Genomic DNA, 19,932 nt, shown 5'->3' with positions numbered 1-19,932 from the left:
AGTGGTAAGAATGATATATTTTGGAATTAGAGAGGTTTGGAAACACCTGTGTTTCAATCCTAGCTCTGTCTCTTAACTAGCTATTGCAACCTTGGCAAATCACTTCTCTGAGACTGTTTCCACATCTATAAAAGAGATAATAGGGGCCAGCCCAGCGGTGTAGTGTTTAAGTTTGCGTGCTCTGCTTCGGTGGCCCAGGGTTAGCCGGTATGGATCCCATGAGCAGACCAAGCCACACTATGGCAGCATCCCACGTAAAACAGAGGAAGATTGGCATAGATGTTAGCTCAGCGACAATCTTCCTCAAGCAGAAAGAGGTGGATTGGCAACAGATGTTAGCTCAGGGCAAATATTCCTCTCTCACACACACACAAAAGATAATTTCTAACTCATCAAGTACATATATATATGGGTTTATATAAATGTGTGTATGCATATACACACAAACACACACATATACATATACGTATACATATGTAAAGCGCTCAGGACAGTGTTTTTCAAATATTAAGCACTCGACATACAGCTTTCACATTACTATTTCCCTGAATTTAAGTGTTTTAAATATCTATCTTGAGGTAGACAGGGGCACAAAGACTTCATGTATACAGGTAACAGAAAATTAAATGTATATCCCCATACAACATTAGTTCTATTTCCAGAATTTGCTTTCATAAAGCAATCACAGAGGAGACTAAACAGGTAAAGATGTTAATAAAGATTTGACTCTGTGTGCTACAGGGTAATTTTGTGTGCTACAGGTGAACACTATCCTATTGAGACCAGGAGAGAGGAATCACTTCTAACAAAAAATTCACCCTGCAACTTGACCCAGTTTATATTCCGGAACAGCTACTTCACAAAAGCCCTTAAGTTTTAAACGACAACCAACATACTGGGCCGCAATTTCCAAGAATGTTAAGTTATTTATAATTTAGTGCCAGAATGAACATAATCCTGAACAGGTGAACAACTCAAGAAATCTCCAAAACCAAACATAGTAACGAAAAATTTGATAGTGGTTTCACCAATACAGTTTTAAAAGTAAAATGTACATAAATTCTAAGTTTACATTTACCTTCAAACACACAATTTTGGCAAGCAGGAATACTCAGAATATTATAATCAGATATCATTTTAACTAATACAAATACTCAGTCCCATGAGGTTAAGGGATTTGTCAAAACTGTCAAAAATTCATTTGCCATAAGTATAGACTAGTATCAATTACATTTCTCTGAATGTAGCACAAAACAGTTGATAATTCAACATGCTATATATATATATATATATATATGCGCTTATTTACCTACATATATTTAAAAACAAAAACTAAAATCAACATTACCCATCCAAAGGACTATCAAGTGATGGACAACTTCCTGAGCCAGAATTTTCAGGGCTGCTTAAAGATAATGGGTCCAACATCTAGAAAAATGAAGAGTTCCAACATGATTCAATGTGATATACCAAGAAGTTACTGTTTTTAATCTAAACAGCTTTATTGAGATATAATTCATGTAACATAAAATTCACCCATTTAAAGCATACAATTCAATAGTTCTTGGTATATTGAGAGTAACCCTCACCACAATCTCAAAACACTTATAGTTCTCAAAAAAGAAACCTCCTATCAAACAGCAGTCACCCCCTAGAATTACTCATTTTTAAATGTTTTAAATGTAGTTGTCCCTTGTTAGGTAGGCTATAACTTCAAATTTTCCTAAGAGAAATATATTCTTTCTCTATCTGGTCTATTAGCTAAATAATTAAAAGCTAAAAGATTTCACATAATTTTGCTTACTGAAAACTGAACAATGGCCCCACTCAAACTGAGACTAATGACACCGTGACCGCTACATTATTAGAAAATGTAAACTCCTACAACAGTATAAGCAGCCAAGGTAATGTAAGGAAACAACTCCATGAAAATACTTCCACACTAAAAAACTTTTCAAAACATTTAAAAATTAAAAAACATTTAAAGATGTTTCAGAAAGTTGACAAACCCCAGTTTCAAAAAGTTAAATATTTGTAGTCTCAAGTGTTAATGAAAAGGTCTGAATGTTAATTGCAGGATTATGAACAAATGCATTCCTTCATTTATGGATGAGCAATATAAGAAAATCCGGCTTTCTTTATACATAAATGCACAAAAGCAGATGAAAACTAGTGGGCATTTTCCTATATTTTCTATTGTTTTGTTCATTTAAGAAAGAAGATATAGAATTGGAGAAGAGATAAAACACACACACACACACACACACACCTGAGATACCTGCCAAACCACACAACATCCCTTTAAATGAAATGACAAACCACATCCAGCTTTTGCTTACTTGGTCCATGCTCTCTGGGATGAACTCTCCTTCACTGTTGATACTGGTGAATGACCCATTCCGGGCAACCTGGTGTAATTCATCCGGAATGTATCCCGGGGGAGGGGAGCTTCTATCTCTACTAGTGGGACCTCATAGGAGAAAAATTATATGATTTTATAAATATCAGCAGGGAACCAATTTGTTTTAATATATACACACAGAATTTCTGGACTAGAGTATGAATAATTTTAGCAACTAAAATCCAGTTTTTATTAAAACTTACAACAGTCATGTCTGTAAAACTTCAAATGTTTTTATACCTTTATAAATTCTCACTCTACTATTATTATTAACCTCACTGTAATATTCCTTTCTACTTATTAAGCGGTACGTTCTTCTGACTGCTGACAACTGCATTATGGGGTTGATAATACAACGAAGATTTTTAGATAAATGTCACTGCTTCTGAAGTTCCAGAGGTCGTTTGTACCCAAACGTACGTTATCTTTTACTGTAATTTATGGAAGGCATCAGGATGTAGTGGCAAGAATACGGGCTTTAGAGTCAGACCTCAGTTTGAATCCCAGTTCTAGTTATTTACCAGCTGTGTGTCTGTGGGAAAGTTATCCAATCTCCAAGAACCTGTTTCCTCATCTGTAAACATGGGACTAAATGCCCCCTTTGCAAGGGTGTTGTGATGGTGAAATGATTCATAATGAACACGTGCTATGCACATTTGGCTCCATGATGTTCTTTCCATTCCCTCTCTTTAATCTTTAGAAACCTAAGGTGAGATTACTTCTTAGTCATTTAGTCCATATTAAACTGTTTTCAATTTGGAATCCTGGATTTTATTCTCGGGTACTTAAAATTCAGCTTTCGGGGCCCGCCCGGTGGCACAGTGGTTAAGTGAGCACGTTCCATGTGGGCGGCCAGGGGTTTGCTGGTTCGCATTCCAGGTGCGGACACAGCACTGCTTGGCAAGCCATGCTGTGGCAGGTATCCCACATATAAAGCAGAGGAAGATGGGCATGGATGTTAGCTGAGGGCCAGTCTTCCTCAACAAAAAGAGGATTGGTGGCAGATGTTAGCTTAGGGCTAATCTTCCTCAAAAAAAAAAAAGAGAGAGTGGTGCTAGCAAAGTCTTTGAGAATTGAAACAGTGTAGCGTGTGCAAGGAAACACAAAGTTTGTGCATCATTAGAGGCTTACTTCTCAGGCAGGAGGGAAAATAACAGGCAGGAACCACACATGCCATGCTAACAAGGAAAAAAATGAATCTGTGAGCACTACAGAGCCAATAAAGAGTTAAAAAAAAAAATTCAGCTTTTCTGTGGCAAGCCATATTCCTGGAATTAAATTTCTTCATAGTTTGGAAAATCAGAGAATCTAATATAATTCATCTAATTAATCACATCATTTCTTATGAGACAATAATTCACTTTATTTTTACCTGGCTCTACAGCAATAATGCTATGTTTATTAACACAGTTTCTCTCCTTTCTTCCTAATTTTTTGAAATTAAACTATAAAAAAGATAGGGGCAGTTACATGGGCATTTAAGTTCTGGTCAGATTTAAAGCCAACAAGGCTTTTGCCTTATGTAAAAGGGGTCATTTTAAGTATATGCCAGCACCTGTTAGTGATGAGACAGAGAGAAAGAGAACAAAATGATTACCAAGAGATGTGCATAAAAGAGAGAATTTTCTACACTTGACTCTAAAATGATTAGGGACTCAACTTTGAGCCAGCAGTTGATTTAGGCTTTGTAACAACTATGATCACATGGTCCCTAATATTTTTATTCCTTCCATATACCCTTGTTTATAAAAGAAGATCAATATATTCATTACTAAAAGGAGATGGGGGAAAAAGGCTATGAAAACATCTTCATCTCCTTACTTGATACCCCATTTTTCTTAACTTTTGTTAGTAATGGGTATGCCAATGCACTCTTGGTTGCAACCTCCACACCAGCATATACTCCAAGCCCAAAGGAAGTTTTTCCTCTAGCTGTCTTTTATGACAATAATTACAGGGAAGAACTGTCAATGAATTAGGAAAAAAGATAATAGTCCTATCTATCAAAGCCATTCCAAGTTTAAGGAGGTGCCAATAAAAGACCAGAAATTTTATACTTTATAATTTCCAATTTCTTCTTCTTCTGGCACTGAAGTCAAACAACAAGAATATTTATTAGTAGAACAAGAGTGAGGTACTCAGTACAGTTTCAATTCAAAATGAATTTAAAACATCAATTTAGTGCATTTAGCTTGTTCTGTCTAATGCAACTAAAGTGAATTGGCAATTTTTACTTTAAAATGATAGATACTATAATGTGATAAGGGAAATAAAGAAAGAAATGTGTGATTAATAATAGTCATGCTTTCTAGTTTGAAAAGTAGAATGTACTTTAAAAGTGTTCTCTCAATTTACTACTACAACAATCCCATGATTTAAAGATGTGGACAAAGGTACTAGTCTCAGGTTAATTAGCCGGAATTTGAATTCAGATATCTCTCATGTTTTTTCACCAAAATTTTAAATTATATCAAAATACATCCAAAGGAAGAAAAGAAATTTTTATTTTATTTGTATATTATCTCTGCTGCTCACATTTCCAGCATTTCTGAAACCAAAAGTAGGACTTATATAAGTCACACACTTGGAAGGAAGTAGTCATAAAATAGCTTCTTCTAGGGACCAAAACAGAAGATGAGTAACAGAGTTTTTGGTGGTTCACAGATCAATTGGCTCTTTTCTTTTGTTACTAACACGCCTCTTCTCTTACTGGTCTTAGGTTCCCCACATCATCTCTTATTTTGTCCCACTCTCCTACTTCTTCCCTATTCATGCTTTGCCTCCTCTTCCAGCTTTCCCCTTCAAATCCATCCGTCGCATGTTTTCATGCTATCTTTAATGATCACACTTGCTGCCCTGTTAAAAATATTTATACCAGTGGCGTTTGAGCAACGTAATGCTTTTATCACATAAAAATGCAGATTATCAATGTTTTGTACAAATTGAAGAAGATACACACAACTGGGCAGTAGAGCGCCCCTCTGCCCAGCCCATGCCTCTCTAATAGACCTCCTATAAAAACAGCACACAGGATCCATTTTTCTTTATACCACAAGCTTCATTATAACAGTGTATTATTAATGACAAATAAAAACTGAATACTAATAAAGTAATAATAAAGCATAATCTGGAAACTCTTGGCAATCTTTATTTTGATAGCATTCTTGGCAATAACTAAAACTTAGAGAAAGGCTTATGAACTAAGTCCATCCATTAATTTTAATATATTAGAATTATTTCTTTTAAGTTTTTCCCTTCAGTCTATCTGTTTGAGGTTTTATTTGAATTTGTTAAACATTAAAATACCCTGGATATTTAAAGAAAGAAAATATGTAAGTTGGAGATTATGAATCCTGCAATACTTGACATAACTTTTCAAGCGACCTCAGATACCAGAACGTAATTAACTGAGGTAAATTACAGTGAGCACAGAGATAGGCTATTTATTAGGGTTATGTTTAGTGTCACCCTATATTAAAGGATGAAGAAGAAACTGAGAAATCATCCATTCCATTTCATGACTCAAACATTAGCTTTCTTACCTATTATAGAAAGCCGTTTTTTCCTCTCTGCTCCAAATACTGTGTTATCCAAATCTTCTAGTGATGGCAGTGGTTCTAAATTAGTAGCCTACAAAGGAAAAAGGGTGATCAATGCTATTCTTCTTCCGCTTTAGGGCTTTAAACAGAATCCTCTCCCCTACCAAATACAACCTAGATATTCTATATGGTTTGTGGGTCTCATCAAATCTACTCTTGGGAATTTTAATTCTAACATAATTCTTCCTAATTTCTCAGTTTCTATTAGTTTCTTATGTATAGTATATTATACTTATTTGTAGTTTTGGCTAAAGTTGTAAGGAGTAAGGATATTAAACTATAGCAATTATAATGTGTATGTTTATATTTAATCATATTGAAAGTAGATCGATGATTATAGAATGGAACCATGTTTCATATATTGGGTTTTACAAGCATAAAGCCTATAATCCTTACTGAAAAAAGTCCCAATTCATACCTGTGTACTTCCATTTATTACAAGTAATATCTTGAGGCTCTTCATATGAATACTACGATCCAGCAGTTCCACAGCTTTGTCCAAGTCATCCTGGGTAGTTAATGGGATTACCAACTAAACAAAAAGGAACACAAGGAATCATGCAGCCATCTCACCCAGTCAAGTCCTTCCAGGAGCATCTCCATTACTACAAAATTATAAATCTCAAAATACCTTGCTCTTTGTCAGTGTAATGAAATTCCACATGAATATATGTATCTAAAATGTTTTGCTCTTCCCACCCTTGGTTGTTAGTGGCCTTGCGTGGATTCCAACTCCTAGTGACCCTGTGTACAGCAGAACAGAACCCTACCTGGTCTTTTGCACCATCCTCTCACCTTCCAGTGCTATATCAGACAATACTCTGCTGCTACTCAGACGGTTTTCATGGCCACTTTTTCTGGAAGTGGGTGGCCAGTTCCCTCTTCCTAGGGTGGAAGCCCCACTGAAACCTGTCCACCACAGGTGACCCTGCTGGTGTTAGAAATACTGGTAGCATAGCTATCAGAATCACAGCAACAGGCAGCTGCCACAGTATAACAACCCACAGTTGGATGGTGTGGTTCCCTGACCAGGAAACGAACCTCGGCTCCAGCCGTGAGAGCTTCAAATCTTAACCACTAGATCAGCCATCCTGCCACCACTGAAATCATAAAATGAATCTGGATGAAATGTTTTTTGCTTTATTAACCATTAAATTCTTCCAGAAAACATATTTGAAAATTAAAGATTAATTTTCTAGGATATTTCCATAATATTGCTGAACTTAAGTTACAGTATCTTCACTCCAAAACAGCATTAAGGAGTACATATAAAAACTGTATAAAATAAAGGTACTATCTTCCATCTGTATTGATGAAAATTTCAGTTTTTTTTTTTTAATAGTAACCATGGATTTGTATTGTTACCCAGTGTGCTTATCAACACAGCAAATACAATGAGCATCTGTGACAGCTGCCATGGAGGGGTGCCATTAATAGTTTGCCTGCAATCTACAGACCACCTGGGGCTCCTTCTTTGACCCTGGTGATTTGACTACTACACTCTAAAACAAATAAGCTAAAAATCCCATAGTAAATCTTAAGTGTGGAAATCTGCTTTCATTAGTCTTCTCATGAATCAGAGATTATAAAGGACAAAGCACCTATGAGAAAAAGCATGATTCACACAACTTAAAATCAAAATACTTTTTTCTTCTTTAAAAAAAAAGTAAACTTTAGTAAGTTTAAGACGACTCAGTCAATAATCTTCAAAGTATATTCCATTTCATTGAAAGAAGGATAGACTAAGAAGTGAACATATTTCACACTTGTTAGCCTATAGCACAGTACATAAGTCACTCAAATGTAAAGGCCTAGTTAGTTTTGGGTCCTCTACAGTATAAATTCCTTGAGGACAAGGACCCCCCCCCCCCCCCCCCCAGCAATTAACACAGAGCACAGGAAAGAGCAATCACTTGGTAAATATTGTTCAACAAATATGATAAGGTGAAAGCTTCATCTGTACCCAAACCCACTAGCTGACGTGATGTTCATTCATTCTCTGCAGATTTCTTTATTTAAAAAATTCCTTGTTTTAAGAAAGGCTGTCAGACACAAATAGAAAGCAGGACTAATGTGAATTCCATCCTACAATCTGCTTACATTTACTTACTCTGTACTTGAAATTATATCCCCAATTCCTGTTTGTAGCTAATTTTATACTACTACAACCTATCTACTAACAAGGCCCTTTTTTTCCCCATGAGAATTTTCTTATAATAAAAAAAGAATAATAACTGTTTGGTATTATAAAACAAGCCTGTTCTACTTAATTAAATTCATTTCATTTTCCTATCAATAATGAACCATATTGGTACATCTTGTTCATGTCTTCAACATTGTTTTATTATACTTTAAGCGCTAAAAACATTTTAAAGCAATGATAAGGACTGTTTTGCCAATTTTTTGTTTAAGGGGGAAAACCTGAATATTTACTTCTACTACAGATTTTATTTATAAATTGGATTGTCTACTTCTCCAAGATACTGTTGCTTTGGGGGGAAAAGACACTAGTTTAAATCACATAAACAAAATATTAACATAAATGATTCTGCTCTTCTTCAGTTTGCTAACATGAAATCTGGACATTCTGGAGGAGTGCCTGGAGCAGTAGCTTAGACTACTGCCTCCAGTTCTAATGTGATCCCTTGTATGTTCTAAGGCCACCTATTACAAATTTTAAAATGAGGACTAACAGTCAAGAACAAGTCCCAGCTTGTCTAAAGTATACTATATAAACCACATAATGTTTTCCTGCTTGGTGAATTCATTTCAGCCTCATTCATGAAATCTATTTCCCTCTGGCTTATTATTGATAGATCAGTAATATGTTAATATAAATCCTTTCTGGAAAGGAAACTAAAAATTGAGTCCCAAAACCCATTAAATAGAACCTAAATTGGAAAGAAGTAAATTATCTTCCTGACTTTACATATTAAAACATGAAAAGAGTCCTAAGAAAGTTTCCTTCGTCTCTCATCGAAAGTGGGAAAGATCTCAGAACATCCACTTACTTTGCCTGCACACTCCCACGTCTACCCTCCATGACAACAAACACATACACACTCAACATTTTATTAAAGAGGAACTCAACTAACAAATCCAACCAATCCCAGCTTAAATTTCCTGGTTGTTTTGATTCTGGCAAACTAGAAGTTTATAGAATAATGGTTCTTTTAGAACACTGGAATTTATATTACACTAGAAAAAATATTTATAGAACTGGAATAACAAGCAGTATAAATAAGTTTTTTGTTTGTCCACAGGTCCACAAAACTTACACCCCTTCTAAGTTTTTCCCCAGTACCCTCAATGTCCAAGGGCATGCACTGGGTTTGTCATGATGTGAATCAGGACATGGGTAACTCACAGAATCACAGACTCTCACAGGATGTCTGAATTGCAAGAAATTTTAAACAACATCATCTTACCCTAATGCCTCCTCTACCACATTCCTGCCAAGAGGCCACCCATATATAATGGTAGAATCACTCCCAAAAATCTTTCAGAAATCATGAGCAAAAGAAATTGAAAATGGAGAAATTTTCCAAGTTTTAAAAATGGGAGAGGATTCCTGAAACTATAGATCAGTTAGTTTGATGTCAATCCTCAAGAAAACACTACAAAAATTATATAAACAAATTGGGAGAACTCAGAAAATAAACAGCAACTCTAGGAGCTAGAATACATAAAATATGTGAACAAATCATGTCAAACTAACAGTTTTCTTGATAGACCTACTAGGCTGGTAGATCAAGACAATATTGTAGTCTTAAGGTATCTTGGCATCTGAAAGTTTTCCATGATATAATTTTAGAACAAACAGAAACAAAGATATATCTGAGTTCCCATAGAATCATACCATGAGATAAAGATTCAAGTTCAAGTCTGTTTATGTGGGAAAAAAATACTAGGAAGCACTGGTAGGGGAATGGGGAAGATACGGAAGAACAGGAGGCCTATAAAGGGTGTATTATCCAGCAAGTTACCACTGTGGGTAAGTGGAGGCCATCCATCCCCACCTCCCACCCACACCCCCTCCTTGAGCCTCATCTCCCACCTGTCACCCCCATATGTACTTCAGCCTAAATCCTACGGCTGTACCTCTGAAACGCCCTCAGAGTCTCAGGGGCTAGCAGCTGAAAATCAGACCAGCACAAACAGAAATAGTAAGTACCAAGACAGGGCCAGGCAACAAGAGGTATTCATGGCTAACTGAAAACCCAAAAAGTATTTGAAAAATAAAATTTTAAGGTATTACTATAGGATGGTATTCATCACTTTGTTCAGGGATATTATTTGTTTGGATATGGATTTTTACTTTATCAAAATATTTTCCACTTTCAGCTGCAAGCGGTTTCTTCAGACAAGCTACATTAGCATATTCTTTTGCTTTAAATTAACAAGAATTTATTTGAAAATATAATATTTTCAACTATTTTTATTTGCACAATGCTTTAACATTTGCAAAGCACTTTCACATGTTTTCTCAAACTAATTTTTACTGAGCTCTCCAGTGTCACTCCATTTCCACTTGCACCTTTTCCATTCCTGAAAAGCACAGGTCTTTTCTGTCTTAGGATCTTGGTATGCACTGCTCTCAAGCTGCTCTCTCTACCAGGAACGGTCTTCCCCTAAACTCCCTGCAGGGTTGGTCTTTCACACTTCGTCTCAGTGCTTAAATATTAGCATCACAGTTAGTTCTTCCTGAGTACTATCTAAATAGGACACTACTGCCCTTGCCTTTATTCTCTATCACAACGCTTCATGCATTTCCTTCAAAGAACTCCATATATTTATACAATTCATTTATTAATTATCTGCTTCTACCACAAGTCTATAAACTCCATGAGGAGCTGCAATTCACAAATCACAGCATTATACCTGGCAAATTCAACAAGTATTTTCTGAGAGAAAAACCCAACAACAAATTAACCAATTAACTAAATCGTCCCTGAAAATTTCAAGATCTCAATATCTTGAGATCTCATAGGACCTGAAAGAAACCTCAGAGGTGATGTAATCCAAACTGAATTTTACAGAAGGTTCAAAAGCAGGTTCCCCAGAACACAGAGCTCCTCAGTGCCAGAGTGAGCTCTAAGATCACGTGTACTGACTCCCAAACATAAACATACTGATCTAAACATGTCTACGACATGAAAATAATCCTTTAAGTTTTAACGAAACTGGCCAACTACCAAAGCTCTATTGTCTCTGTAGTCAAGTGTAGAGTATGAGAAAAAAAGAGTTCATCAATAAAGTACACAGAGAAAAATAAAACATAAATAAGCAGCAAACTTCTTTGTAATACATATATTTCCTCCTTTAATAGATTCTCATTCAATTATTTGCAGAGTAGCACCTTTCAATATTTTCCACAATGGAAAAATTCACTTTAATAAGTTAAAATTTACAAATTTACTTGTGATTATTTTTCTATCCTTATCAATCCCTAAATAAAAGCACAACAGTCTTAAAGCAATCTCTTAAATGAACACACTACTTTCCAAAGAACTACTGAAAGTTAAACTATATGTTTTTACCTCGTTATTGGTATAATGGAGATCCATAGACTGTCCAAAGGCAATTTTAGCTTTAGACCTCAGATCTTCCAGTTTAACTGGTCTGGGGAACTGAAGGATTCTATAGAGACAGAATTTTAAGATATTTTATTTTTTTAGGCATAGTTAAATAACATATCAGATTTATCTCTTGTGTAGAGAAATACAAAATTAAGCAAAAATGTTAACATTCACTTTACTTGAACACTACAACAGCTCAATTTTGATCAAGTGCACTAATTCTTAACACAAAGTTAAAAAACTCAAGTTTGTTCTATCCTAATAAAAATTATAAAAAAGAAATTCTCAGAATGCTCTGTAGTTTATAACTCTCACTGAAACTGTTATATGAATATTACAGAGCAACCTAAAATGTTTGTTGAGAGTGATTAAACCCAACTATGTGACATCCATAAACGGAATGTAACAAAACTGTTAAGAAGAATAAAGCCATTCTTTGGGGATTCAAATTTTGATTTCTGTACCCTTATCAACTCCACGTTTTTGAGCACATCATGTAAGCATACCCCCAAAATAAATATCTTCAGAGGACTAAAATTTTAAAATTCTAGTATTTTCTTCCTATATTGCAAAGGGTTGGCCTGTGCTGCCCCTGGGGAGCATGCACCTGAGCTTGGAGACTACTGTAGCTAGACTGTGAACTCTCTAAGGGGAGGAACGATGTCTGTTTCACTCACTTTATTCATGACCCACCATATAGTAAATACTCAAAAAATAAATTACAATTGAGAAAATATCCATAGAAGAATTGTAATAGGAAAAAAGAAGATTTGACAACACTTGTAAGGTGTATCTGGTATATCCCATTTTTTAAACATCTGTGTAAAACATTTTTACATCTTCAGGTTATATCATTTGTGAGCCTTTTTAAAGTCCCTAAAATGGATAGATCTTTCATTAAATTAATTTAATGAGATACTAATAACAGAAATGAAATCCTATCTTCTCTAACTCCTATTAGGCCTTGCTAGCAATTCTGTTGTCAATCACTACCACCACCTCCACCAATGCACTGAGACACAGATATCCAGTGGAAGGCTAGGCTTACACCTGTGCTAAATAATTTACAGCCACCATTCCAACTCTCATTCCTCAATGTTACTAATTAAATACATGTCGTATGATTGACATTTGAGAATAATCAAAACTGTGAATGCTGAGTCCAAATACATAAATTCTGTAGAGTATCTGAAGGAATGATATAATTATGATGAGGAGAAATATATTTAATTTCCACTGAGTAAAATAGAAGGAAATGGTAATATTTAAAGGGTGCATTAGGTGATGATCTTATGTATTTCCTAATATTACGAAGTAAAAACATCAGTAATTTTTAATGTTTAGCCTGAATTTTGACAGATTCTATCTTAAGTCTAAGTGCATGTTACACAATACCAAGGACTATTATTCCACTCTCAACTTGCAAGCCATGAATCTTCATTAAAATTTAGAAAGAATCTCTAATGGCTTTAACTAGGACGCACATTTGATTAAATCAACAAACCGGCATGTAGTGTCTCTTTCTTTACCTTTTTTCTCCTCTATGTTCAAATTTGACTCGGACATCATTCTGTAATGAAATGACAAATCATTTCAGAGATCACATAAAATTTCCAAATCATTTTTTTCTTAGTCACTCATCTAAAATAGAGATATTTTTAAAGCAGGGGAGGGAGGTTTCATTTTCAGTGTCAACTCCAATCGACTGATAGTGTCTGCCAAAGAGCTGAGTTGAGAACCAAGTTGCTGAATCTGGGCTCAAGAGGAAAGCACCAAGACCTATCAGCGACGGCATCACGGCTAGAAGACATTTGAGAATACTGTTAAAGGGAAATGTAGAATAGTATATTTCCACTTTTCATAGTGGACATCCCAAACAAATTATCTTTATAAGAATCAAAATGATCCTCATTTGTAAATATACAAAATTAATAGACTATTTTAAATAAAAATCATTTGCTTATCTTAAGTGCTTTAAGAATGGATGAAATATCAGTTTTAGAGAGCAGTTAGCACATTAAATAAAACTACCGTTTTTTAAAAACATACACTCTTATGGAAAAATGCATGACAGACAACAAAATATGTGATTCAAAAGCGTAAAAGCTAAACACTGTAAACAAACTCTCTATAAGATCACAATATTCAAGGAAAATAATTTACAAAACAACAATATATATTTATTAAAATATTATTGAAACAAATACCTGCTTTTTTGGTGATGAAGATTTTGTTTTTCTGGTTTCCTGTAACGATAATGCTGGTCGACTGGCCTTATGAAGAACAGCCAAATCTTGCATGATTGAGTTCAAAGCTTGCTGATCATCTACGTATTTTTAAAGTAACATACAGACAGAATTGTAATTTCAATATGTATTTATCATAGACATCAAACACAAAATTTATAGTGAAATCTAATGCAAAAAATGCACTAATGTGGGGCCAGCCCAGTGGCACAGTGGTTAAGTTTGCACACTCCACTTCAGCAGCCCAGGGTTCGCAGGTTCAGATCCCGGGCACAGACCTAGCACTGTTTGTCAAGCCCCCTTGTGGCAGGATCCCACATAAAATGGAGGAAGACTGGCACAGACGTTAGCTCAGTGACAATCTTCCTCAAGAAAAAAAGGAAGATTGGCAACACATTAGCTCAGGGCCAATCTTCCTAACCACATACACACACAAAAATTAACGCAAAACTGCATCTAGAACATTCTCAATACCTACACTTCTGTTATTCTGGTGAAATAAAATTTTAATTCTTTAAAAACTGAAAACAAGTAACATTAAAACTGCACTATACTCCAAGCACTAGCAACATACTAGGTGTCCACATATGAGACATTTATAGGCAAGAAAAAGTCATTCTGATTCTTCTAATGATGTAACATCCTAGGATATGGGTCAAAACAGCCCTGTGTTATTTTCTATGACTCCTAAACAAAACACCAACAAGACACCTAAAATCTTAATTAAAACAATAAACAACTTTCTATAAATATCATCATTATTTAGCATGTATATTCAAAGTACAGAATTCCTTTTAGAGTTCTCTTTTATCAGTACTTCAAGTCAGAAACAAAGAAAATCTTTATCTGTGGATAATGCACTACTGATATTTGGAAGTGTTTTCTTGAACTTCTTCCCCATAAGGCACAACATGACTACACACATTTAACAGACTATTTAATGATCTCAGCCAGTAACAATTTAAAAAGTAACAATGCAAGAAAAATCCATTCAAAGTACTGAATCTATAAAACTGAGTGAAAGGATCATGAACTATGAACTTTTCATCTCTTCCAAATATATCAAAGATTTCTTTGCAAGACTATAAGTACAAGCCTCCTAGTAATACAAATTATATGCTCTCCGGAAAACTTCAGGAAAAATTTAATTGATTTTCACTAGTAAATCAATTCTACTAATGATAATCAACAACTGATAAATAAAGGAATTGAGGGACTTTACTGCTTACATTTTAAAATGCAACCATTTTGGTGAGCAATAATTTATGTTCCAGAGTAGTAATAATTAAAACATGCTTTATACTCTAAGGGGAAATAATTAAAAAGAATGTGGTAATTCAAAGGCTTCATCAGTCTTTCAAATACACAAACAGCTGACTTCTCTAATATATTAAGTTTTTATATCACTCAATATATTGTTATATAGTGAAACTATTTGCATATTAAAATTAACGGCTCTAAAGATTTTATTAATTTCTATTTTTAGAGAAATGTTTATAATCCTTCACAAAGTATCCTTTGTAACACAAAATTTCATCATAACATTAGCTTAGCCAAATAGTAACTGCACCAGTCAAGCATAATGTAATTACAACATGTATACTGTCCACGGCTCCAAGCCTGACTATGTCATTTATTGACAAAAATACATCTTCCCTTAACAAAGACTAAACTGAGAATAATATCAACTGGAATAAAATTATCTGATGTAACCTTCTTAAGAAAGGTAAGATCCTTAATTCTACACTGGGGAGAGAGGAACTCTAATATTTAAGTGTATTTATTTTCCAATTATTTCCTTCATTACTAGAAACTTAAACACTTGAATTTAGGCATTTTCATACGTTCAATATCAAAATACTAAAATAAATAAATGCCTGGGAAGGCTTTGGCTTAAATTTCTTATATTTACATATACTAATTTCCTCGTTTAAAAAATGAGAAGTATTTTCTATTGTAGATGTAAGAAAGTAAAGAATTTGAATAAAAGTAACTTCTTAAGGAGAGGACATACAAATGAAGGGCAACTTAACAGAGTTCCTTCTTTTTTCTGGCTTGAAGAAGCATCACATGGTAGATAAGTACCCAACAGGAAACTTACTTTGAGGAGCCTGACAAGATGTAAGCTAACAAATCCACGAAAGATCAAGCGAAGTAGTGAACACACACTATTAGCATTGTTTTTAACAGTTCTTAGATGGTTTTGCTCTATTAAGAATCTCTGTGGTGGTCACAGGTACTTGGCAGATTAGGGAGGTTATAAATGTCAAACATGATGAGTTGATCCAAAAGGCAGTGAGGATGCCCAGAGGATCCCAGAGTCTGACCAAGTCACAATGAAGAAGCAGTGGGTTTCTGACACATGCTGAAAGAACATTTAGCTGAGCACAAACACAGAAAACATTTGGGAAATAATTTCAAATAAAATCTTTTACTAGAAATGGTTAATTAGATACGTTATATGCTTATTAATTATATTTGAAAAAAAAATACAGGAGAACATCCTCAATCAAAAATTCAGCTATCTGTGATTTACTCTTAAATACTCATGGTTTTCTGTGTTCACCTTTGTATATGTTTTTAAGCAATAACTGTTCTTTGCTTTATGGCTTACTATAGTGAAGCATTATTTGAGAAGTAAGGTAGAAATCAATTTGTATAATACACAGCTCAGATCATAAGTGAAAATAACCAAAATGAAGTTGACAGGAGTTCAGTAAAAGGACATCCAATTTGGAACTAGAGGTGAAGCTGAAAAGAGTGGAGAATTTGGACTACATGACAGCACTGCACTCATGGTTACAAAAAGAGAAATCAGACGAGAAATGTAAAAAGTAGGAAGGTAGAGTTTTGGCTTACACATCTGCCACAAGTAGACACACGAAAGTGTGCTAGACCTTCCACTAAAGATGATGGAGAAATTTAAGATCTTTGGCCTATAATGTCATATATACACATATAAGAGTAAATAATACATTTGTTAAGCAAGTGTTTGGAAAAGTGTGACAAATTGTGACAAAGACAAACACTGGCAAGTACGTGTCAGTTAAGAAATGAGAATGAGTCTAATTTAAAAACTTAGCTTCCAACTACTCAGTCCATTTTTCCCCATGTAGGATAGAGTGGGCCATTGGCTCCATTTCTCTGTAATGTTTCCCTCTCCAATCCCTGCCTCACCTTGGAACCCTCCACCCCAAGGAGAAAAGGCAAAAAATAAAAAAGAAAAGGAGGTAAAGAAGAAAACAAAATGATATGTAAACTGAACACCCACAACCTATTCCCATACTTTAGCTTCCCTTTCACCTTAACATGATGATACCACAGGATATTCACAAGACAACAGGATATTCACGAGAGTTGTAAAACATATCCTCCCTGAGTACCAATGATATGTTGCTCTGTTCTGTTATAAAATTTTAATTTATTATTTTAATGCTGCTACTTTCTTCAGTCTATCTATAACATTGTTGGGTCATTACAAAAATTTATTCCTCAGCATTTACTCAACTTTTAAAAGTCAGGTTTCTTTATCAAGTATTCTCTTTGGCCATCAAAAGAAAATTGATCACAATCCATCCTAAGATCCTAAGAAAAATCACAATCCATCTTAACAATTTATTCTGAATATCCCTACTATGTCCTACATAAAACGGTCATCCAAAAACCCTAACAGTTAACACAAAACGTGCTTTAACTGAAAATCTATTAAGTAAATAAATACAAAACATTACTTAAATCTACTACATCATAAAATTTCTTCATAAAAACGTTTCTCATACACACAGAGAAAAATCTTTCTCTCTCATCTTTTAATTATAGACGAAAAGTGCTTTTAGTTTGAACTCACCCATTATGGCAACCAGCTTGACAACTTGAAAATTAGGGAAATGGTTCTCCCATCAGCATTCTTTACTGCCTTAGGAAGTAAAAAGACAAACATGTTAACAATAAAAAGAAGAGGCAGCCACAAAAGAAAAAGTATAAATAACACTAATGAGAAATATACAATATTAATACTTCACACATTCTGCTGGGGAGAGATGCTTTATTTTTCCCAGATACTCAATTATTGAAAACAAACTAAAGATCACTACTATTTTATATTAAATTTAACTCAGTATTTTTTAGGCTTCTGTCTATCTAAGCTGGAAAAAAAAATTCAGAATTTTTGAGAGTCAAAATCTTAAGAGTTAATCTAACAAACTCAAATTCCTACAGGGCAATAGCAGATACAAAGATGAGTAGAAAAGGTCATGTTTGCGAGAAAAGGGAGGACATCAACAAAAACAGTAAAGACCTACAGAAAATCTCTCTTCTATAAAAGAAAAAAGTTGTCAGAATCAACCAAATTAACTAAAGGCTTACAGCAATCTGGGCAGCATTTAAGAGTCCTGATAAAAAGAGAGAGCCTTATGGTAGTCTGACCTTCCCTATTTCTATCCCCCTGCCCCCTGCAAGGTAAACCAACAGTCCACAGTCACAGTGAAAATGAACAGCCTTGTAGCCACTGGGGAGGGCAGAACGGGATGGGAACACCTTCAAAGTCTGAGTCCCAAAAAACTGTCATTATTTGACCGTCTAGTGGTTGGCTGGTAGACTCCACTTCAACGAGTGTCTTTATTTAACCTGACTCAAAGCTCCTACAGTGCAAAGAGCTTGGGGCGTTTGTTGAAACCAAACACGGGCACTGCTGCACATCTCAATTGTCTGAGAAAGGGGAGAACAGTTAGGGTAAACAATAGGTTAATAAAAAATTCTTTTAGAAAAGCTGAGGAATAAGATGGAAAATGCTTTTATTTTGTCAACAGGGATGTCAACAGGGAGTTTTGAAAAGTTCCAACAGATTCCTGTAAATCTAGAAGTCACATAAATACCCGGCGTTGTTGCATACTTAAGAAAGGTATAAGAAGGCCTGAGGCTTTCACTTCTGGCTAACCTTGAGGCTCTGTGCAGCAGTAAGTGAAGGCTAAGATGGAGTTGTAAGTGCCTAGATGAATGTTGAAGGCCAGCCCCAACACATACAGAGAGAACCTCTCAAAAAAAGACTGAGAGACTTTCTGGTTCCAGGCATCTAAGGACATCTCTGTCTAATCATTAGTTGCCAACTAAATTAACTGACCAGTCTTCAATGACCACACACAACAAAGAACATAGACTTTTAAAAAAATCAGTTCTGGAAGGTCACTAAACAAACAAATAATAACAATAAACAAAAAACACTGAGGAGGGAGGAGAATCTCATTTCCAGAGGTAGTTAATTATAATTTTTTAAACGTCCAGTTTTTAAGAAAAAATTATGAGCCATGCAAAGACAGGGTGGTCTATACACAGAGAAAAAAGTAATCAACAAACTGACCCTGAGGAAGCCCAACTGTTGGACTAACTAGACAAAGACATTAAATCAGCTATTTTAAATATGTTCAAGGAACTAAGGAAGCCATGTCTAAAGAACTAAAGAATCTATGAGAATGATGTTGCATCAAACAGTACCAGTAAAGAAAACAGAAATTATAAAAGGAACCAGATAGAAATTTTGAAGTTATAAAGTACAACTGAAACTGTCAAGCACACCAACAAATACATAACAGGAGTCCCAAGACAAAAGGAGAAAAAGAAATGGGCAGAAAGAATATTTCAAGAAATAATGGCCAGAAACTTCCCAAATATGGTGACAAACAATCTGCATATCCAAGAAGCTCAACAAACTCCAAGTAGAATAAAATCAAAGTGATGCACACCTAGAGACATCATAATCAAACTGTTGAAAGACGAAGAATCTTGAGAACAGCAAGAGAGAAGGAACTCATCATGTACAAGGATGCTAAGTGATTTCTTGCTGGTTCCCTAGGAGGCCAGAAGGTAGTGGGATGACATATTCAAAGTACTAAAAGAAAAAGACTGTCAACCAAGAATTCTGCATCCTGCAAAACTGAAGACAAAATTAAGACATTCCTAGATATACCAACACAGAGAAGTCCTCACAACCAAATTTACCCTACAAGAAATAACAAGAGAGTCCTTCAGGCTGGAATGAAAGGACACTGGACAGTAAATCCAATCCACATGCAGAAAGAGCACCAGTAAGGATGATTACATAAGTAAAGATA

The 19,932-nt window shown here is 35.0% G+C and overlaps 1 protein-coding gene across 3 annotated transcripts in view; it reads right to left on the bottom strand.

The window, feature by feature from the left end:
* MAP3K2 (mitogen-activated protein kinase kinase kinase 2) overlaps positions 1-19,932 on the bottom strand; it is an 88,610-nt gene that overhangs the window by 21,035 nt on the left and 47,643 nt on the right. For all 3 annotated transcript variants that reach the window (XM_046658056.1, XM_046658058.1, XM_046658057.1), the window contains exons 2-9: positions 17,673-17,741; positions 13,787-13,905; positions 13,109-13,149; positions 11,541-11,640; positions 6,419-6,532; positions 5,944-6,031; positions 2,340-2,470; positions 1,349-1,428 (exon numbers count right to left, since the gene is read on the bottom strand). In XM_046658056.1, coding sequence (XP_046514012.1) covers positions 1,349-1,428; positions 2,340-2,470; positions 5,944-6,031; positions 6,419-6,532; positions 11,541-11,640; positions 13,109-13,149; positions 13,787-13,905; positions 17,673-17,676 — 677 coding nt within the window. In that variant the 5' untranslated portion in view covers positions 17,677-17,741. The remainder of the gene's footprint in view (positions 1-1,348; positions 1,429-2,339; positions 2,471-5,943; positions 6,032-6,418; positions 6,533-11,540; positions 11,641-13,108; positions 13,150-13,786; positions 13,906-17,672; positions 17,742-19,932) is intronic.

This window comes from Equus quagga, chromosome 4 (assembly GCF_021613505.1).
Source record: "Equus quagga isolate Etosha38 chromosome 4, UCLA_HA_Equagga_1.0, whole genome shotgun sequence".
NCBI lineage: Eukaryota > Metazoa > Chordata > Mammalia > Perissodactyla > Equidae > Equus > Equus quagga.
Note: the sequence above shows the minus strand (reverse complement) of the source record. Positions and strands in the feature narration are given on the sequence as shown.